The following is a 22,869-nucleotide window of genomic DNA, read 5'->3' on the forward strand; positions in this document are numbered from 1 at the left end:
CGGGAAGTCTGGTATCTTAAATTAATTCTTTCCTTTCCATACTATTAGGGCATTCGGCAATCCTCGTTTGAACCCGCTTCTCTCCTTCGTCGTTACATGAGGGTACGGAATCGACCGGGTTGAGACGAATGACTATTGGGGCTGATGGTCAGGAACGTGAAATAACCTTTTTCCTAAGTTTGGCGAGTTGTCAAAACTGTATAACCTGTATGAACACAGCTGACACTAAGTCAAGTAAATAATTTGAAAAATAAATACATATACATGTATAATGTAATTTTATTATTCTTTTGTTCACAATATATATGTGTTTTTTAGCTTGATTCTGACCAATGCTTATATTCCTCTATTTAATAATTTATTGTTGTTGTTAACAATTATGTAAATCAATTGTATCTGATTTTTTTACCCTTTATGGGCCCTGTAATTTGGGAAATAAAAATATTCTATTCTATTCTATTCTATTAAACGAGATTTTACCATTTTCATAAGTGGGGCGAGTTGGTTCCCAAGAGTGGGACGAGAAGGTACACAAGCGTGGGCGAGTTGGTGTAGGGCGATTTGATTGTCTGGCGAATTGTCATGGATTCATGTTTCCGATCTCGTTTACAACGAGATTCCAAACCACGTTTCCGTTTCTAGTGTAAACAACCTTACCTGATGTTATCAGGAAATCTTAATTTAAATCCTTTTATATGAAGCTATTGTTTGGTCATAAATCATTTAATATATGGATGAACACAAAGTACACAATAATCTACGTATTTGTTGACAAGACACTCGAAAATTCCGAGTAAACCTGATTTTGAAATACGTTGTAGTAGATGAAATATGCCATAAGTAAGACAGAAGACTTATAATTAGTTGTGGATAATCATTAATTTGTTTTAAATGGGGTAATACAGAGCCTGCTGAATCTTTTTTTCAAACATCGGCAGTAAAAATGTTTAGAGGTCCAAGAGATTACAACAAATTGGATCTAAAGAAATTCACTGGACACAAGGATGAGGTAACAATTGACAAAGTCAAGTACAGAGTGTGGCCATAAGTATTCGTCACTTGAGATTTTTCGCTAAATATTCATACAAAAACACATTTTTTCCAAAAATTATTTTGAGGGCCATTATGGTTGGATTTTGATCAACAAGGCCTTAATTTTAGTCTTAAAAGACATAGAATTTTTTTAAAGAATGTTTGTTTATTTGGTAATAGTTTTATCTTAAGGTGTTTTTGTAAATGTTTGCCACTAATAGACAACTTTCCATATCGATGCATTTCCGTCAAAACCTCTAGTTTTAGTGAACGTCATTTGTGCGTTTGGGGGCGTTGGCACTTCCGTTCCAATGTTGAGCGAGTGGTTGGAAAACTATAATTCTATATTGTATAAATTATTCGGCAAATTGAATTCTTAAAATTGACAATCAGCATTGCTGTCATTAGGGAATTGTCATTAAGTACCTATAGAACAACCATTATTTCTAGTTAATCCTGCACAATGACGATCACTAAGATGTTTGATGAACGTAAATAGTGCAGGGATACAGGCAACCCCTTTATCTGGTAAATGACGTCATAAAGGCGCGTACAATTGACGATCTTTTTTCGGTGATGGATGAACTCGAAAGTGGTCTATTAGTTGACTGTCTATGATAAAAAGTAAATGTACAAGTCCCATAGACATCTTGGAAATATGTCCATATCATCTTGAAAGCTTAATTACACGAGCAGTATTAAACATATATATACAAGAGGGCTGTTTAAATTCACAAGTCAAAAATAAACTGACAACAAAATGGCTTAGACAGAAAAGGACAAACAATAGTACACAAAACACAACATACAAATAGAAAATTAAAGACTGAGAAACACTCACCCACCAAAAACTAAGGTGCTTAATAATATTAATTCAAATATGAAAAATATTACTAATAAACCAAAGTATACATTGCATTGTATTGCAACAGACCTGCCAACTATCCTGATTTTCGCGGTATCATCCCGATTTTTGTCCCTCAACCCTAATCCCGATATCGGGATCGAAAACTAGTCAAAATCCTGATTTTCACAAAATACAAATGTATATCCCTAAAAAATATTGTTTACTGATTGATAAGTTTTTCTTATCAATTTTTAAGAATCTGTAATTTTACCTTGGACATATTATGACAAGTAAACAACCCTATGTAAGCCAAAAAAGTGTCTCATGGAATTGTGTCTTCTTGAACTATATTTCACAGTTCATTTGTGAAATATTTCAGTTTATCTGTGAAATTTCGTTCATGAAACAGAATATTACACTTGTAAACCATAAAATAGTGTTTCCTGTTGTGAAAAATTGTCGCTAGTACTTGGTCATAATTTCATGGATGTTTTATAAAAATATATCACAAGGGACAATTTTTCAAAGTGTAGCTATTTTTTTCTGTCCCTAAAGAAGGGAAATAATTTAGCAATCATTGAAATGTTTTTATCAATCAGTTAAATGATGATTAAAATTTAAATCAAGACAACACAGATGTAAACAAAAATAGGCAGTGGTGAATATAAACAGCTATATGAAAAAAAAGTTAAATCACAAAAATACTTAACTCTGAGGAATATTCAATTGGAAAGTCCCTAAGCACATGTCAAAATCCAATGACAAAACACATCAAATGAATGGACAACAACTGTCATATTCCTTACTAGGTACAGGCTTTTTGTGTGACTGTCAATACCCTCCAGTGTTTAAAAATAATGAAAGAATATCAATTATATCATTTAGAAAGAAGGCCAAGCAATTGGAAATTAAAAACAATGAAATGTTTTATATACATGTTGACAAAAAACCTAGGAGAATTAATTAAAACTTGTTATTTATACCTAGGAGAAATCATTAAAACAGGGTATTAGACAAGACTTTTATGCAATTTGGACATAATTTCACTATGAAAAATATCCAACAAAGGTCAAAATAGAATATCTTTTCAAGGGACACTTTAATTTACACAGTAGTGGCACAATAATTCATAATAAAATTCTGTTCTGGACAAAATTTCACAGGTCATATTCATGAATATCTGTCCATGGGACATCATTTCATGAGGGACACTATTTAATCATACACCTACGCTAATCAACAGTCACAACAGGTGTCATAATTAGTGGTTGTATGTAATAAAATAACCTAATGGGTCGTGACAGTTACAGTTCTCAAAATTAATTTGTTAACAGTTTAACACAAAGAATTTTGGTCAGACAGCCTTTCAACTTTAATCAATTTATCATACATGCACAATTTGCAACATTTGCCGTACATGTAGTTCCACAACAAAATCATAATTAACTGAAGATGAGAACTGTAATGAACTCTCAAGAAGACATCGTTTATCTTAAAATCCGTTAAAATTTTTGAAACCAGACGTGGAGTGTCTGTTAAATTTTAAAATAGATGCCATTTTGTATTCATTTCTACTGTGTTAATGTATAAGCCTCCGCCGGTAAGAGCACCTCTGAATACAAAGAAAGATTACTCAAATTTTAGCCATTTTCTCATTAATACTGATAAGATTAAATCAAAATCTGTATTCATCCTTCTAACTTTAGGACATTTAGGTTTAGGTCTTTTGTTCATAGATAAGAAGGTCTTTGGAGGGGGAAAAGGGAGGTCTCTACTTTGAATCCTTTATTTTAAATGCCATTTTTCTCTATTCTTAAGTTATTTTGTAAATTTTAAAATTTAATAGTACTAAATTCATGCAAATAAAAAAAAACAAGGCCTACAAGCTCATCATTAGTATACTAAAAGAAAAAAGAAGAGAACTGAGACTATTTTAGGACTAAAAAACAATGCACATAGAAACCTCGCTAAAATTGTAACCCTTAAAAGTGTAGTCGCTTGCTAAATCCCCCATGGAGATTTTCAAAAGTTGGCAGGTCTGTTGCCATTTATATTTCTTATTAAATTAACAATCTGCCAGCAAGTCTGAATCATTCCTTCACTTATAACAACTTTAAAACAAGGAATTGTCAGTTGTATCATATTTTTTATATATAGCATTATGATGTGATGATGCATTTACAAGTACATGAACATGTTTATGAAATATTTCATGCAATTAAAATGAAAAATTAGATGTTATTTATTCTTGATTGATTTATTTTTATAGGTCAACTGTGTTGCGTTCTCACCAGATTTCCAAATAATGGTAACAGGTTCTGATGATGAAAGAGTTCGTGTGTTTGATGCCACAAATGGTTCAATGGTGTGCAAGCTTAAAGGACATATTGGTATATATAGAGAGATAGTTTTCTCATTGTGTACAATTTACTTTTTTAAGTTATAATTTGTAATAAGTGTTACCTTGTTGTTTGATTTTAAAGAGGTGATTGCAATAATATTTTGAAGACAAATTGAATATTTTCTTCTTTTTCAGGTGCTATAAAAAGTGTTGCTATAGGTCCTAACTGTAAAACATTTGCTAGCGGATCTTATGATAAAACAATTCGTGTCTGGAGAACTTCAGACGGGGAAAATCTTCATATCTTAGAAGGTGTGTTGTAATTACTCTACATTTTTAGTACTTTTTAATGTTTTTACTTAAAATGCTTATCATTTGTCAGACAGAATTTATAATATACAAGACATTTGTTTAAGTTTAAATTTTACTACTGCTTATCATAGAAAGCTGAATTTACATAACAGAGTGTAAGTTCAATTTAAAAAAAATGATGCTTATATCTTTTCCAGGCCATCATAATATTTCCATGACATTATTATTCTAGTTTTTGTACATATCTCTGAAAAACAATCTACAATGTATTAAAAAAAAACAAAAAGAAAAAATATATATTTCTTTTTTTTTAAATGAACAATAATTTAATTATAAATATTTTAGGTCACATGAAGAGTGTGGAGGTAGTTGTTTACTCTCCAGACTCTAAACAATTAGCCTCAGGCTCCTGGGACAGGACGGCTATAATTTGGAATGTTGAGGTTAGTTTTCCTAATTCAAGTAGATTTTCAATATTACTGTAGTTAATATGTTAAATTGAAATGTGTTTTGCATCTAATGCATGAATAGGGAAATTGAGGTAAAACTCAGGTAAAAAAAAAATATATTGTACATTTAATAGTAAATCAGTCTCCAAATAAACATACAAAAAGATGTGGTATGATTGGCAATGAGACAACTTTTCACAAGAGAACAAATGAAACAGTATTTAACAGCTATAGGTCACTGTACAGTCTTCAACAATAAGCAAAGACCATACTGAAAAAATTCAGCCAGCTATCATACTATCAAGCCGAAGTATTAAAACTTGCCATTTTGGTCCATTTATCACTATCAAGCTTTAAACAAGGCTTTACTCCTTTCATATTATATTTCAAGACTAAGCCACATAACAAAGAAAGATTCTGTGTTATATTTTCACATTATCCCAATGAGTTCTTAATCTTATTGTTGGTTTAATATTAAGTTGCAAGTACACTGACAATATACCTAATAACTCATGTATGGAGAAATATTATTAAAAAAAATAAATAATGCACATGTAACAGGGGCCTCTTTAGTATATATCTCAAAGACAAAGGTATTTAGATATATAAATATATAATTACATTAGATGTATGTTTCATTAAAATATTTTATTTTAATTGGCTAACTGCACATTATGTGTTGTTCCTTAAGCAATTGCATCACTCAATAAAACTTTTCATTCATGTTAACACATGGTACCACAATAAAGTGCACACTCAGGTGAATTAAATAAAAAAATATATATAAAATTCGTGTTTGCATGATCATAGCTAAAAATGTAATTATAAGTATTGAATGCTTCTTTTTGTAACTTCATAGGGTTGTAAAAGCGTTGACCGTGCGCTAATTTTTGTCGAGCCTTCGACTTTAGTCGAAAAAGCGAGACTAAGCGATCCTACTTTCCGTCGTCGTCGTGGGCGGCGTCCACAAATATTCACTCTGTGGTTAAAGTTTTTGAAATTTTAATAACTTTCCTAAACTATACTGGATTTCTACCAAACTTGGACAGAAGCTTGTTTATGATCATAAGATAGTATCCAAAGTAAATTTTGTAAAAATAAAATTCCATTTTTTCCGTATTTTACTTATAAATGGACTTAGTTTTTTTCTGCGGGGAAACATTACATTCACTCTGTGGTTAAAGTTTTTAGAATTTTAATAACTTTCTTAAACTATCCTTGGTTTGTACAAAACTTGGACAGAAGCTTGTTTATGATCATAAGATAGCATCCAGAAGTAAATTTTGTAAAAAAAAAAATCCATTTTTTCTTTATTTACTTTTAAATGGACTTAGTTTTTCTGTGGGGAAACATTACATTCACTCTGTGGTTAAAGTTTTTAGAATTTTAATAACTTTCTTAAACTATCCTTGGTTTGTACCAAACTTGGACAGAAGCTTATTTATGATCATAAGATAGTATCCAGAAGTAAATTTTGTAAAAAGATAACTCCATTTTTTCTGTATTTTACTTTTAAATGGACTTAGATTTTCTTCCAGTTAATACTTCATACAGTCTGCAGTTAAAGTTTTCAAAACATTTATAAGATTCATTAACTATCCTAGATTTTTACCAAACTTGGACAGAAGCTTCTTACAATCAAAAGATAGTATCAAGAGGAATATTTTTATTGATTTTTTTCCTAATTTTTGTTGAGCCTGTGATTTACAGCAAAAGTAGGCGAGACACTGGGTTCCGCGGAACCCTTACAAATTTTTAGAATGAAGCGCTGAAACAAAATGTACTTCGGTCAACGCTTTTACACCCCAATCAATTTACAAAAAGAAGCATCCAATTCTTAAATATGTGTTTTAAAATTATTCATTCAGCAAGGATTCCCCATCAGAGTTTTGACAGGACATAAGAGTGTAGTACAGTCATTAGCATTCTCATTAAATGGTAAATGGTTGGTAAGTAATTTTACATGTATTTGAAGTTAGCTATCACATCTCTATGTATTATCAGATTTTAAGAAAAAAAAGTTTTCATTAAGAAATCAATAAATTTATTCATGTATACAATATTTTGGGCATATGTTTCAGATACTCTCTGTATCTATTTTAAATCCAGGTCTTATGCTTCACAAATTTTTATTTTGCACTTTGTAAAAAAGGAAATAATGAGAATAATTTATCAATCCATGATTTTCTTAAATTTTAACCATGCTCCTACATTTAGATCTACCAATTTAAATCAATGTTGGGTTAACACTAATGAAACAAGCACACCGGTGACATACTAAAAAAATATATATGGCTTAGAGTCAACATGTTGTTCTAAACAAATAGATGTATATCTTTACAAAATGTAAGGTCTAAACCTCAAGATTAAACAAGTTGTAAAACAAATTTTTCAGAGGTCATCAAGTATCAAACACAAACATCTCATATAAAAATATGTGAAAGTATCCATCATATAGTTCTATAAATGTTCTTCAGTGCAGATTATTTTTAAATCGATTTTTTAACTTTAAAAAGTATTCATGCCTATAAAATAAAAACAGAAAATTAATTCTATGAGCATTTCATCGTAAAATAAAACCACATCTAGTATGTATTTGTTTAAACATATTTTTTTTGTTTTCTAGGCCACAGGTTCTTGGGATTTTACGGTTAAGGTTTGGACTCTGAATGATCCAGATGATTCTGTTGTAACAATGGAAGGACATAAAGGAAATATACATGCTGTTGCTTTCTCAAAAGATGGCATGCTGGTAAGGATATGATATAACAGTTAATGACATATACCTGTTGAATAAAACATCCATGTCCCCCGCATTGCAGTTATTTAGTATTTCCAAAGGGCATAGCTCATTTAAAATAAGTTGATCATCCACCATGTTAGAACTTGTCCAAGATATTGCTGAAAGAGCTTACAAGACCAGACAGTTGGATGGACGCCCGGTATTTCCATGTCATCATAAGTCATTACATGTGGGACAATAAAATTATTCATTATAACAATAATTGTGTCCATAGCCTGAATTTTTATTGAATTCGGAGAGATAATAAATATGGTTTTCATTTTAACAGGACTTACCCCTCTCATTGATTGCAAATTTCTATTGCAGCCATAGTATGGGAAAAGTGTTTTATTCATTATCTTCTTTAATTCCATTTATCTTTTTGAAATTTGGTGTCACAAATCAAAATTGACATTAGTTTTGGAGATTCTGGCATCACCCACTCTGAAAAAAAAGTAAAGGAACCAATTATTTCACTTAAGTTTTGATGAACAGCAAAATCAAATCATCAAATTTTTATGTAGTTTTTTCTTATTCCTCATACAGAAATTCTTAACATGAGTATGTCAAACATTCTTCAAGCAGAGTATAGAGTTTTTATTACTTAAAATTCCAACTGTCAGTCATTCAGTTCAAGATACTAACTCAAATACTTTATATCATATCTGATTGTACCCTTACTTCAGAATATGAATGCATATAGTCATATAATTTAATTTTTGATGTAACGTGTATTCTGATTGGCTGATGTAATTTTGTTATGAGCCCATAGACATAATTTAGTCATGTGACCGTGACGTCATCAACGTTTTTTTGGTTTTCTACAGTTTAAAATGGAATTTGGAATTAAATTATAAGAAATGACTGTAATATTTTTTCTGTCTATTCGAAAATAACATAAAAAAATGTTGTGTACACTGTTAAATAACCTGCTACGCGCGTTATTCAGTGTTTTTATATTATTTCCTCATAGACAGAAAAAAATTTACAGTCATTACTTAAATATAATAATTGGAAGATCCCTTTTGATTTTGAGGTCGCCATGTCAAAGGTCAAGTTCAAATTAACTAAAAAAGAACCATATTTGTGTATAAAAATTGTTTCAAGAAACATAATCCAAGTATTTTATGTCACCTTATATCAAAGTAAGATTGCATTTCAATAGGTTTTACTTGGATTAAACATATTGAAACGCAATCTTACTTTGATATAAGGTGACATAAAATGAGACCAAGATCCCAATTAATTTGGAGGTCAATTCATCAAAGGGTCATTGTCTTATTAAAAAAAAAACAGATAATACTGTCTAAATTTCTAAATTTTAAAAATAATATGTTGTATGACAGTAAATGAAACAAATGTCAACCAAAGACAAATTGAAGTAGATAAGAGGAACTATAGGTCACTATGGACTTCAACAATGAGCAAATCAGATACTATATAGTAAGCTATAAAAGACAGTGACATGTCAAAATGTAAAACAATTATTAAACAGCTTTATTTTATATGTACAAAACAATGTAGGAAAATAATGTGACAAACAGTAACCAGAAACAATCTCTGAATTAAAGGCTTCTGACTAATGACAGACACATAGAAAATGTGGAGGGATGAAACACGTGAAACCTTCATTTAACCTGGAACAATGGTGAAACAGCACAGCAAAACAAAAAAAACTGTAAAAAGTCTAGTTACAAGGACTGTAAGAAGAACAATACTATGTTGACATTCACCTGGGTGTTCATTTTTCCTGTCATAATGATATGATTAAACTGTACCAGTTATAGCCCTTGTCAAAACTTACCAATAACAAATGTTTATATGATTGATTACTAATGCATCAATTGTAGTTAATTAACAATGAGGCAAAGATTTTCTTATGGTGAATTACAATATTGTAGGCATCTGGCTCCTGGGACAAAACTGTACGGATGTGGAACCCTAAAACTGGTAAACAGATTCATCAGTGTGAGGGGCATGGTGGATGGGTACAAGCTTTATCCTTCTCTACTGATGGACTATACTTAGCCAGTGCTAGTGATGATGAGACTGTCAGAGTATGGGATGTTCTAACAGGGGAATGTATTAAGGAATTAGAGGTAATAAAAAAGATTCTTTAATTTAATATTATTGTAACTGTGAAAGAAAATTTATTTATGAGGTTCCAATTTTCGTGGATTTTATGGATGGCTTAATCCATGAAATGAAGTGTCCAATGAATTATAACAAAAGAGGGGCCAAAGATTCCAAAAAGACATTAAAACTCATAAATCAAAACAGACTCACAACACTTTTGCCAAAAAAGAAAAAGATTAACAGACCAAAAAACAACAGCACATAAAACACAACTTAGAAAAACTAAGCAATACAAACACCATCAAAAACTGGAGTGAACTCAGGTGCTCCAGAAGGGTAAGCAGATCCTGTTCTACACATGGCAGCTGTTGTGCAACTAATTTTAGTTCAAACCTTAATGCCTTAAGGAAAATATAGTATTTGTAGATATTTGTTTTTTTATACTTGACAGATCATGTAATATCACAAATAAGATTGTTAAAATATTCTTTCCACTCAAAATGTGTATCCATCACATTTCAGACAGATACATTTGTGTATTAGGGAATTATCACACATTCAACAATTTGTTGAAAATTTATTATTTATCATTTGCCTCAATTTTGTTCTTTATTTCCAACAGTCAGATATTTACTATTATGCTTGTTCTTTATTTTTAGGGTCAGACAGATACTGTTCAACATTGTGCTTTCAAACCTGGTGGTGCTTTAGTAGCTTCTGGATCGTTAGCTACAATGATAGCATTTAAATGATATATAGTCTATACTTACAACAATTTTAGTAAGATTAGTAGCCTCTGTATGATTAGCTACAACATATGCATTTAAATGATACATAGTTAGATTGGTTCAGATGAAGTATTGTTATAAGAAGCATCCAGTCAAAAAATTACTCAACTATGTTTATTTTTGTATTCTTATTTCAGTGAGAATATTATTTGAATATGTTGAACAAAGCAGAAAACCTTAAAACTATCTGGTTAGATCTGATTCTTCATATGTTATATATTTACTACTATGTCCCTTTAAGATCAAGTTTACAGTATATTTAAATTACAATAAATTATACAGTAAGTGAACTGCTTTGGAAATTGGGTTCTAATTTGCAGATATTATTTTCTAAACCAAATTTTGAAGTGTATAATCCACAGATTTCCCCCTCAAAATTCAATTGACCAAATAGGGGTGCAGAGTTTACAGAACAAAATAATTACTAGAAAGAAATCATTACATTCCATGATTCTTTCATACAAATTAAATTACCAAATTTTAATTGATAAAGGAAAGAATACTGCAAATATTATGACAACTTGTTTTATTTCCTAAAACATCCATTTGAAATGAAGAGTTCGAAATAGCCCCAAGTTTTAAATGATTTTTAAATCGAGTCAAAAAACTACAAATTTCACATTGAAATAGTTGTGATATTACTACTGATACAGAATTACATCTTTTTATCACATCACATATACATAACCAAATACAGACCCCTTGATTATGCATAATTTATGTTTTTAAGTCAGTTTTAGGTCCAATTTCTCCAAAGTTTATCACTATTTTTAGCATAATTTCATTTGGTTACACATGTTTGTGTCCTGGTATGCAATATATTGATTGATACTTCTGGTTAAAGAACATTTTAGGTTGTATGATGTGGACAAATTTTTCCAATAGCTTGTATGAAAATTGACAGTTTTAACTCATAAGAAGGCCTATTTATAAAACTTTAAATAATGGTATTGAAAAATAAAAAAGAAAGACAAGGAATGCAATTTTGGAAGACATTGAGAAAATTCATTTTAGATGATTCTGGAAGCAAAAAATAAATAATTTTGACCCATTACAAAAAAAAAAAACTTTTGTTTTTATGAAACTGAAGACCTTGAATGGACATTATTTTAACAACTTATTGAAAACAAATGATTTTGTAAAATGGGGAGATAGAGACAAAATTATCAGATTACATTTATATGATTAGTTAATTGTATACTATATTGTTAAGTGTTGTTATTTCTATTTATAATTTTAATTTACATGTTACAAGGAGGAGTGAATAAATCTGCTTCACTTGTAGTGCCAAAATATTTAAATTTATACAATTTACAAAAAAATGAAGGGTTACTATATTCATTTTATCTTTTTCAATTGTTTCATATTGAATATTCTGCTGAAAACATTATTCATTGTAGAGCTGAGTGTGTCAAATTATAAAAGTGCCTATATTTATTTAATTTATATATGTCTTGGATTATTTATTTTTATAATGTTGCATTCAGTTTATGTATTTATTTTATTAAAATGACTATGGTTGTAAGAAATTGATGACAGTTTTTTTTATCTTTAAAAGAAGAAAATAATTGTTTGTTAGTAGCAAGCAAACTCAATTTACTGTTTTTTTTGTATTACATATTGAATAATATAAATTACTCTTATTATTTAATGGTGGCTTTTCTATATGAAGCCAGTAAGATGTCATACAAGATCTATAATCTTCTTTAGATTCAGAGCAAGATTCCATCTTATTTGCTAAGGAGCAAAACAATAACCTGAACAGGTTTTGATTTAGCCTTTAAGTATATTTCCCTATTAAAACCTCATTGAAGAATGCAATATGTTAACAGCATCATTAAACATATTGAAAAATGGTGAACTGTACATTAACATCCCCCATGCGATGGGAGGTTTCGGGGGACAGCGAAATACCAGGAGTCTGTTTATCCATAAAGTTTTGTCAGTGCTCTATACATTGCAAGCTGTCACTTGCACAATTTTTGCCAAAGGAGAAGGTCCGGTAAGGACTCATTTTGGCCTCAAATTTCAGTTTCATCTGACGAAAGGTTTTGACCACTTTTTACACACTTAAGTGTCTTTTTCACTTGATTCAATTAGTTTTTCTGAAAGTTTTTAACTAATTTAGTTATTAAAAACGATCCGATTCAAGCTCAAATATGAAAAATCTCTCAAATATGCAAAAAAACGTCACTTTTCGGATGGTTTTTGTCAAAAATGAAAGTGGCCGCATCCGTGTTCATCCACAATCTTTATATATGTTATGTATTATCATAAAATACAACTTACATTTCAATATTAAGGATGAACACGAATGCGGCCACTTTCGTTTTACACGGAAACCGTCAAAAATTTAACTATAATGATAGAAATTTGAAGATTTCAGCAATTTAGCATGAGTTAATGGTGCTACAACCCGATATGTGCATTATATTGACCAAAAACGCCCATATTTATGTAGCAGAAGCATTTAACTGTCCAATAAATAACTAAAAGTTTACATTTTAACAATTTTGTAAAACTGTAAATTTTTTGGGGCCAAAAAGGGGTTTTACCGGACCTACTCCTTTGTATCAAATTTATTTCAAAGGTTTATATCAGTAATAGTGTTATTTCGAAAATCATAGCTGGTCAACTATTTTTTAAAGAGTTATGCCCCTTGTAAATATCTACTTTGTAAAAAAAAATGCATTTTAAGCACTCTCACGTGTACACCAGAAATACCAGGAGTCTGTTTATCCTTAAGGTGGTACCCAACACTTTCACTAAAATTAATTTGGCTCGTTTAATTTTCATAAAATTTTGACAAAGTATTTACTTTGACCCTTTAACAAGTATATAAAAATTTCTCAAATTTTGAACCAACCGTTTTGTCAGAAAATTTACACTGGTTATATAGCAGTTTGACAAACAACAATTTTAATCATTGAGAAGCTTAATACTCCCTTTACAACACAATGTAATTAAAACTTTTAGTTGATTTTACAGAGTTATCTCCCTGTAGTGTTAGGTACCACCTTAAAGTCTTGTCAGTGCTCTATACATTGCAAGCTGTCACTGGTACAATTTTTGCCAAATTTGTATCAAATTTATTTCAAAGGTTTATATCAGCAATAGTGTTAATTATTTCGAAAATCATAGCTGGTCAACTATTTTTAAAGAGTTATGCCCCTTATAAATATCTACTTTGTAGAAAAAAATGCATTTTAAGCACTCTCACATGTACAATTTTCCCCAGATATTTATGAAATATCTATCCACAGCAGGGCTAGGATCAGCTATGTCTCAGATAGTTTTAAAATCAGTGCTGACCAATTATTTTTAAAAGGATTTAATGACCATGGAAAAAAGAACTGCATGAAAAAATGTATTGTAATTGCTCTCAAGATTTCATTTCTCTACAATATTTATGAAAAGTTTTAAAGTACCAATAATTCCATTTCAGCAGATTAACTATGTACAAGTCTCATAATCCTATAGTTATCTTTTTATATCCTTTCGTACAATAATATTCATTAAAAAGAATCATTGAGCAGCCCTATAGAATTCAAGTGAAAATTTAAAAAATAAAATGTAAGAAAACAAGAGGCTCTCAAGAGCCTGTGTCGCTCACCTGACTCTACTTGGGTTTTTGTAATCATATAAAAATAGATAAAAATGATAACAGATTCTTAAATAATGATTGAGGCCAAATTTGGTTTAATATTGGCCACATAATTTAATGATAAATCCTGGTTGCCATCTTGAACAGAGAATCAGCAACAAAGTAGTAACACTTCATCAGCACCCCATAAGGAACATTTATGAGATGTTAAGATTCATTCCAAGCAGTGGTTCTTCTAAAAGAAGACATTTGTATGTATTTCCCATAGGGTCCTATGTTAACATCAGTTCCCAGCTGGCAGCCATTTTGGATCATAACTTGGCTACAAAGTCACAACATTTGGTCAGCACTTCTTAATGAACATCCATGCTATGTTTGGTTTCATTCCATTCAGTGGTTCTCTGAAAAAAGACATTTGTGTGTATTTCCAATATGGTCCTATGTTAAATAAAGTCCCCTGCTGACAGCCATCTTGGATGCAGGATCAGCAACAAATACCAACACTTGGTTAGCACCTCACAAGGAACATTCATGCTGTGTTTGGTTTTTTTTTATTCAGTGTTTCTCAAAAGGAAGACATTCGTATGTATTTCCTACTTTAAACTTCAAGTCCCCCTCTGGTTGCCATCTTGGATGATGGATCAGCTACAAAGTAACAACACTTGGTCAGCACCACATGCATGTCATAAGAAACATTTATGATATGTTTGGCTTCATTCCATTCTTTGGTTCTCTATAAGTAGACATTTGTATGTATCCCTTATGGTCCTTTGTTAAACAAGGCCCTTGCTTGTGGCCATCTTGGATGATTGAGGGGCTTCAAAGTAATAACACTTGGTTAGAACCTCAATTAGGAACATTCATGCACTTCCTGTCAACAAACAGGATTTTTTTACAAAATTTACAGTGCTTATGGATACTATCTTAATAACATTGTTTTTTTGTTTTTTTTAATCCTTCTGTCCAAGTTTGGTAGCAATTCAGCATAGTTTAAGATTTCAAAAACTTCAACCAACAAGAGAATATTTGTGGACGACGGAATGCTGGATCACGGAATGCAGGATCGTTATGTCTCGCTTTTGCAACTAAAGTCGCAGGCTCATGACAAAAATGATTAATGTTCAAGGACACTTAATTTTATAATTAAACAAAAGATATAGTATCAATATTATTACTAGACACGTGTAACACAACCTTGCCGAACTAGTAAAAGGCAAATACAAAACTTCTTACTAAGAATACAAAGATACTTATATTATTATAACAGCAAGAAAATTCCTGTCTGATCCAAAGAAATCTTAGACGAAGTATTCTTGTAAATGCAATGGAAGCTTGTCATGTTTGATGGAAAATAAAGTTTACTTACAGGTTGTTTGTACTCATATGGAAACCAATTGTCGTTTAATATCAGACTTGTTTCTGAACTGTGCTGAATCAACGTTTTGCCATACAAGCTGGGACCGGTTGACGTCAAAGTAATTTAGGCTATAAAACCCATTTTAAAATCCAACTTAATTGGTTAACTTTTAGAATAATTTTATTTTTTAAAGATTTATTAATTATTTACCAGTTTGTATCGTTTAGATGGCAGATACAATTATTTCGAGTCGTTCTCGTCGCTGCAACACATTTCCTGCTGGAGTTGTCTCGCATTGAATTGATTAACAACATCATTCTTCGACCTTCATTAAGTAATTTAAGCATTTTTCGCAAGCCAGCCATTATAACTTCGTATAAAGATGCAAGAGACAAACTCTTAAGATTCGTTTAAAATCGTCCATACCAGTATACTAATCTGTTTACATCCGCCGGTTTTAATCAATGGTATGTTCTCTACCTACCCGTATCGGGAGAGTATATAAGTGGTTAGCAAAGCCTTGTTCTTTTTAGCTCATCTCGCCTCAGGAGCCATTTGAGCTTTTAACATTGATCACTAGGCGTTCGTCGTTAGTGTCCGTTCGATCGACCGTCCGTCATCATAACCTTTGCTAAAATCTTCTCCTCTAAAACTACTAGGCCGAATATGATCAAAGGCCAACTTTACCAGGATGTTCCTTATGGTATCTTTCCACTAAAAAAAAGGTATTCGTAGAAAGCATCAATAATTCGTGGTACTCGTTGCTAACAATTGAATATATAGGTAAAGTACAGTTATAGGCTTATATCTCAAAAACGATTACACATTATTGTCCCTGGAATGTCAATTTAGTAGATTTCAAACGGTTTTTGGATTACTAGTTTATCTCAAAAACTCAAAAAGACAATTATTATAGAGAAAGCTGTTGTATTTGGCGGACTGCCATGTTAAGTACAAACTCAAAAAATCCAATTTAAAAAAAGAACTGATAAGCATGTCAATCCTTATCACCTGCGGAATTTTCAGAGAAAAAAATCTAAACAATCCGGTTTGGAGTTGTTGCTCTTAGCTTAGTATTTTAGAAATTTTCGCAGTTTAAGACTTACAGATAGGGAAACTGTAAATGAGAATCCCAAATCATTCAATTGTCGCTTCAACAAAATCATGTCTATATCAAAGTCTACATAGACGAATCGTCAATTAACCCTTTACTTGAAAGACATATTTTAATGTTTTTGGTTGTTTTTTATTAGGAAACTATAAAAGATGGGGAGACATTGATATACTAAACAGAAGACGAGAAGTGTTAAGCAAAATAAAATCCACAAATATGCCAGCCGCCGAAATTGCCAATTGTCTGCTTAATCTGAGTGTTTGCCTCTGGAAGTTGGTTTATTTTTTTATTATAAAAATGATCGCAATGGAGGAAAACACTAAATGTTAAAATGATTTGTATTTACCAGGTGAGCGACTTACGGTCAGCAGGGGCCCCTGTTAAGCTCAACTGTCCGTTAACTGTTACTTTTACAAAACTCTTCTCCCCTGAAACTACTATGCCAAATTTAACTTAACTTGGCCACAATAAATTATCACCGGTGTATCTTGTTTAAAAAAAAAAGTGTCCGATGACCCTACTGGATATGGTTTTTAAATTTTTGATAACTTTCTGAAGATATCCTGGATTTCTGAAAAACTTGGACAGAAGCTTGTTTATGATCATAAGATAGTATCCAGAAGTAAATTTTGTCAAAAAAATCCTGTTTATCTTTATCTTATGGAGAATGGACCTAGTTTTTCTGCCAGTTAACGTTACATTCACTCTGTGGTTTAAGTTTTAAATTTTTGATAAGTTATTTAAACCATCCTGGATTTGGAACAAACTTGGACAGAAGCTTATTATAATCAAAATCCTGATATTGTAGAAGGAAATTTTGTAAAATTTTATTTTCTGTTTTCCTTATTACTTATAAATGCACTTAGTGTTTCTTCCAGCTTACATTACATACAGTATGCAGTAAACGTTTTTAAGATATTGATTAGATTCATAAACCATCCTGCATTTTTTTTACGAAACTTGGACAGGAGCTTCTAATCTTACAATCAAAAGATAGTGTCTATAGATGAAAAAAAAATTGAGTCTGCGACTAACATCAAAAGTAGGGTTCCGCGGAACCCTTACACATTTTTGGTAATTATCTTCAATATTGATACCATATAAAGATAAACTGTATAAACAACAATAATGTACAGCAAAGTAAGATCTACAAACACTGTTGAATCATTATTACTCGTTGGATACCAATTTTTGTGTGTGGATTTCGTGTGAACAGGTGAACCAGAGTGAATGACAAATTTTCTATAGGCTGTATACAGACAATGGCAAAACCACGAAATGAAATATCCACCGAACATGAAAGTTTTTTTTGCAATCCACGAAAATTGGTACCCACGAAAATAAATAAATTCACAGTAAGTCAACATGACCACAATGGTCAATTTAATCCTTTTATTACTACTGCACTTTATAGTCTTTAAAAAAATTTAACTTTTTGTTATCTTTTATAAATTTTTAACCAAACTTGGCCACAATCATCATTATAATATTTAGTTTTAAAAATGTTTCCGTAGATCCCGCGTTCCAACCAACTGCGACATGGCTAAAAAATAGAACATAGGGGTAAATTAAACTGACAAATTCTTATAGGAGTAATTACCCATGAATGATAAATTTCACCGTCATTTTTTTTTTTTTTTTCCTATTTTTATGAAAACTATATGATATTTCGAAAGAAACATTTTTTACCGTTATGCCTTATATGATTTAGATTATAATAGATACTTATACATCAACACTTTAAATCAAAAAACAATTCAGCAAGGCAAGATCTATTAAAAAGTCAAATATTGTTCGTAGACTGTCGCTCTTCATATGAGTGATATTGCCCTTAACAGATTTTTTTCTAGATTGTGATATCGCCTGTCCTTTTTCAATTTATTGTGAGCTTATCCTTTGTCGCTTCACGTTTGTCCCTTTTACGCTATCAATTTATAGCAAGTTTTGTCTCTACCAATTCGAATACATTGAATGATCAAAGATTTTTTCGACCAAAACTGTAATATTAACAATTTCATGGAGGTATTCCAATAGCAATAATTATTGTCTCTGATTATCTCGAATTTACGTGAAATGAAACTCGGTCGACATGCTTAGCGCCTTTTTTTTTTACATATGTTTCACCGTCATCTATCGAAATAGAGGAAATGGCTTATTATTGGTCTACTTGCGCATGTAAGGCCTACGAGATATTCCGAGTCAGTATATGCCTCGAAAGAAAATTCACTTTTTCAAACGGTAGCAATAATTCAATTACATCCCTTGATTTTTCATATCTTTTACGCGAAAAACATTGGTTTTGAAAAAGAATATTATTAAAACGTGATTGTAAATTGAGACTTTAAAAGATCTTATGTTTTTGGAAATTTTATAAGTATATTATACTTTTCTCATCAAACAAAATAGAACTTCTATGGATTAATTTTAATAACTTTATAACAACCAGGAAATTCTCTAAGAACATAAGGAAAGATGGAATCACGATCAAAACTTAAAATGCGATATTAAAATCCAATCTATACCATTTTTCTGACACAGCGCACAATTTCTGATCGCTCAAGTGATGAGGGTAGTTCTAGTCATTTCCGTAAATTAGAATTTAATCTCAACAATTATTTACTTTATATTAAATACCCGCTACTTTTCCGGCTAATCTGATTACATAAACAAACCGGACGCCGTGTCTTAACGGTGTTGGCACACGCCATCATGCGCGAAGACGTGTTATGATCAACAAAGTAAAGGTGTGCTTATTTGACGGGTGGCTAACTCCCCGTTATTGACTTAACTATGGAAAGTTCATAGGTTAAAGATTTAACTATAATGAATTATCCCGCATGATTGATAAATAATATCTTCACATACGGGTCATGGCAATAATGATACATTATAAACGACGGTCTTTGTCCAGTATCATTGAAATTAAAGTTTACTAAGTTTTAATCGACGGTGTAAGACACGAGTTGTTAAAAGTAGCATACAGGGTCACTCCAGGTGACAAGACCAATGGTCAGTTACTGGACACACATGTCCAGAGTAAAGTCAAACCCGGTCATCTGTCCACTTCTCCTGGACATTTGGTTATTTAATACTGACTTTTGACGCTGCATTTCATTAGCACTGGATCAAAGAAGGTGATAATTTAGAAAATTATGCAAGTCCAATGACATCTGTCATGAAATTTATAAACACAAATTTGATATTCGTTTCTAAATTTTCTAATCGCTTAAAAATAACGATAAAAATATTTAAAGCGTATACAATGCTTAATTGAAAGTATGGTATGATTGTAACATTAACACAGATAATGGGGTGGGAAAGGATTGATTTCACCTTTCTACCAACTCTGTTCCGCCGATTTTGTCGCCGCATCATTTGCTTCTTTCTTTCTTTATTTTTTCAATTGTTGTTTTTAAAAGATCAACCAAATTTTATCATCGTTCCAGTACTGAATCCATCTTTCATACTGCTATAATGTAATTTGTAACTTAATTTAGTTTTTTAACATGAAAAAAAATCAATCTTTGCAGACATTTCCTACATTTTTTTTGGACATAACGAAAGAAGACTGATATAAATTTGCAAGTAAAGATGAATAAGGTTTTCACATTAGCAATTTATTAGCAAATTATGGAACTACCGATATATAGAAAAGCAATGCATGTCTCACCGTTTGTAAAAGTCGCTAGAACACACTAGCAGATGGCCCAGAATACGACAGGTTGTATGATACCCTTATGACAATTCCTCCTTGTTAGGTGAGATATCATCGATACGAAAAACACAATAACTCCATCCAATGAAATGGAAAAGGTTAACTGTAAAGTGTTCATCTCAATTGTTATAACAAATACCAGTTATGTTATCATTTTGTAACATAAAATACACATTCTACCTTGCACAGAAGGTTGCTAATTAGGAAAGACTCAAGAGTTTTAAGTTTCGTTTGGCTTTATACAATTTTTTATGAACATTAATTTTCATTTCTCCCTTGATAAATAACGTACTTGTTAAGAGCACTTTTTATGATCTAGAAGTGTCGTTATATTCTTTGTATTTGTCATGCTGAACTTTATAAATGCTACAGAACATAAAACATTCTCCAAATATACTGACTTGCTTATATTTGGTATCGATGAATAAAAGTATAAGTTAACTGCTACGATTCTTCTGAAAATAGGTAAGGTATAACAAAAATTACAAGATCTGTTTCTTGGCACTAACACAGTATGAGAACGGAACTGTATGGTTTTCTAGTATTTTGGTCATTCGGGAGACTGTCAAGCGGGGCTCCGACATTCGAAAAAATAACAAGTCGCTTGATGGAAACTTTGATGAACTCTAATGTTACTGCAGAACGTTTCTGCTGCTAGTTGTAGTAATCAAAATATTCTATATGTAAATATGAACCAATACAATAATAAAAACGACATATGCATCAAAACGTTTTCTTTATAGAATAGTGAGGCTCCGAGTAAATATATCAAAACTGTCACGGAGCAGCGATCAAAAATGTTAAATAAACATAGAAAAACCCATCGTTACTACCAGAATTTTCACATGTACCTTTTCTGGTTTATAGTCTTACCTGTCTGAGAGTTTAAAAGTCATGCATGTCCCAGTAGAAACCAAAATATATTCATTCTCTCAGTGTCGTATATTTAATTGACTGTACAATCGCTTGCAAGCTTACTGTACAATCGCTCGGAGCTGTTCTGTACAAGCACTTGGAGCTTTCCTAAGCCAATATCATTAAATACGTAAAATATCCGTTTCATCAGGTCAGCTGAAACCTGCCAGTTGGACATTTACACATTGACCTGTTGTATAAAGTATAAGAAAAAACAGACAAAAACAAAAAACTTTAATATAAAACTGAACAATGAAAATGAGATCAAGGTCAATGACACCTTTCAGGTTGTACATGTACACCTTACAATCCTTCCATACACCAATTATATAGTAAACCTATTGCTTGTACTATCCGTGATATGCAACAAACTTAACCTTGTTCATTGCATACATGAAATGATTCGTCACTATCCCTATATATGTTAAGCTTTCTGCGGTAAAAATTCGCAAGCTGCTCAACAAAACTAGTTGGTTTAAAATTACGATCGCCAGTCTAATCTTTGTCGAATATAAACTTTAATGTATAAAAAAAGACTGAAGAATTGAAAGTAACAATCATCCCTGGAATCTGGCAATTCTATGACGATAACTGTGGCATCTATAAGATAGACAGACAGATTTTATGACTGTCGTTCAATGTTGACATTTCTTTGTTTAGAAATAAAATCAATGAAAAAGATTTATGTGTTTTCTTTGATTTCTAAAACTCGATATTGAAACTTAAAACCTCTTGATAGTATCTCTTCAGTGTTCCTTAATCACAGCATAAAAAGCTAAATAGAAAATGACAGTTGTTAATATCTAAAGACAAAAATCTGAGTTTTTATTTCTGAGGACACTTTCTGTCCCAGAAGCAACAGAAATATATATAAGCACGCCATTGTTTGCTTTGCTAAATGGTGAAGGAATTTTATTGGATTGAGACTTTCTATGTTATGGTCATACAATAATTATGGCAATGAAAATATTAGTTACCATTTCCAAGGACTTTTAAAGTAGTACTAAAACAATTCTTGTAAGGAAATTCTACATTTTAAGAAACAACACACACAGAGCTAGTATACAACATCATTCTTTCTTTTATTTTGAAAAAAAGTTTAAATCATATTCATATTTAACCCTCCATAACATAGAGCATCCAGTTGGTGTCAAGATGAATACAGTCAGTGACGTCTTTCTACTCAATTTTTATGTAGCAGATTAATATTTTTTAATTTCAGTTTACAAGCTCCCAATGCAATTATCTCGGTAGATGAAAAAAACATTACGTGTTTGTATGCATATTTCTTGTAATTTGTAATGCCACAGTGTCGAAGGTCGGTAGTTCTCTTCAAACACTTCGGCTTCCTTCGCCAAAAAAACGGACAGTCACGATTGGCGTTTAACACCATTCAATCAATCAATAAAAACTCTTAGCTCGAACGAAATTTCACATCATTTGGTTAAAACGTTTTTCTGTAAATCAAAAGACACATCGGTTGATACATGAGGAAAGACCTTATTGTTTTTCTAATGGTTTTTTTCTTTTCAGTCTA

General features: G+C 31.3%; 1 protein-coding gene and 1 long non-coding RNA gene across 2 annotated transcripts; both read left to right on the plus strand.

Annotated features, from left to right (window-relative positions):
- The first annotated feature begins 598 nt into the window (after positions 1-598).
- LOC134706772 (WD repeat-containing protein 38-like) lies at positions 599-11,099 on the plus strand. Its single transcript, XM_063566037.1, has 8 exons — positions 599-1,009; positions 4,149-4,269; positions 4,416-4,532; positions 4,878-4,975; positions 6,850-6,930; positions 7,608-7,733; positions 9,665-9,862; positions 10,499-11,099. Exons 1-8 carry the CDS (start codon positions 944-946, stop codon positions 10,589-10,591), a joined length of 900 nt encoding a protein of 299 aa, XP_063422107.1. The 5' UTR covers positions 599-943; the 3' UTR covers positions 10,592-11,099.
- On the plus strand, positions 5,609-6,741 carry LOC134706773 (uncharacterized). Its single transcript, XR_010105660.1, has 2 exons — positions 5,609-6,164; positions 6,357-6,741. It is a non-coding gene; the product is annotated as an uncharacterized LOC134706773 (long non-coding RNA).
- Positions 11,100-22,869: the final 11,770 nt, after the last annotated feature.

The sequence above is a fragment of the Mytilus trossulus genome, chromosome 2 (genome assembly GCF_036588685.1).
Source record: "Mytilus trossulus isolate FHL-02 chromosome 2, PNRI_Mtr1.1.1.hap1, whole genome shotgun sequence".
NCBI classification, from domain to species: domain Eukaryota; kingdom Metazoa; phylum Mollusca; class Bivalvia; order Mytilida; family Mytilidae; genus Mytilus; species Mytilus trossulus.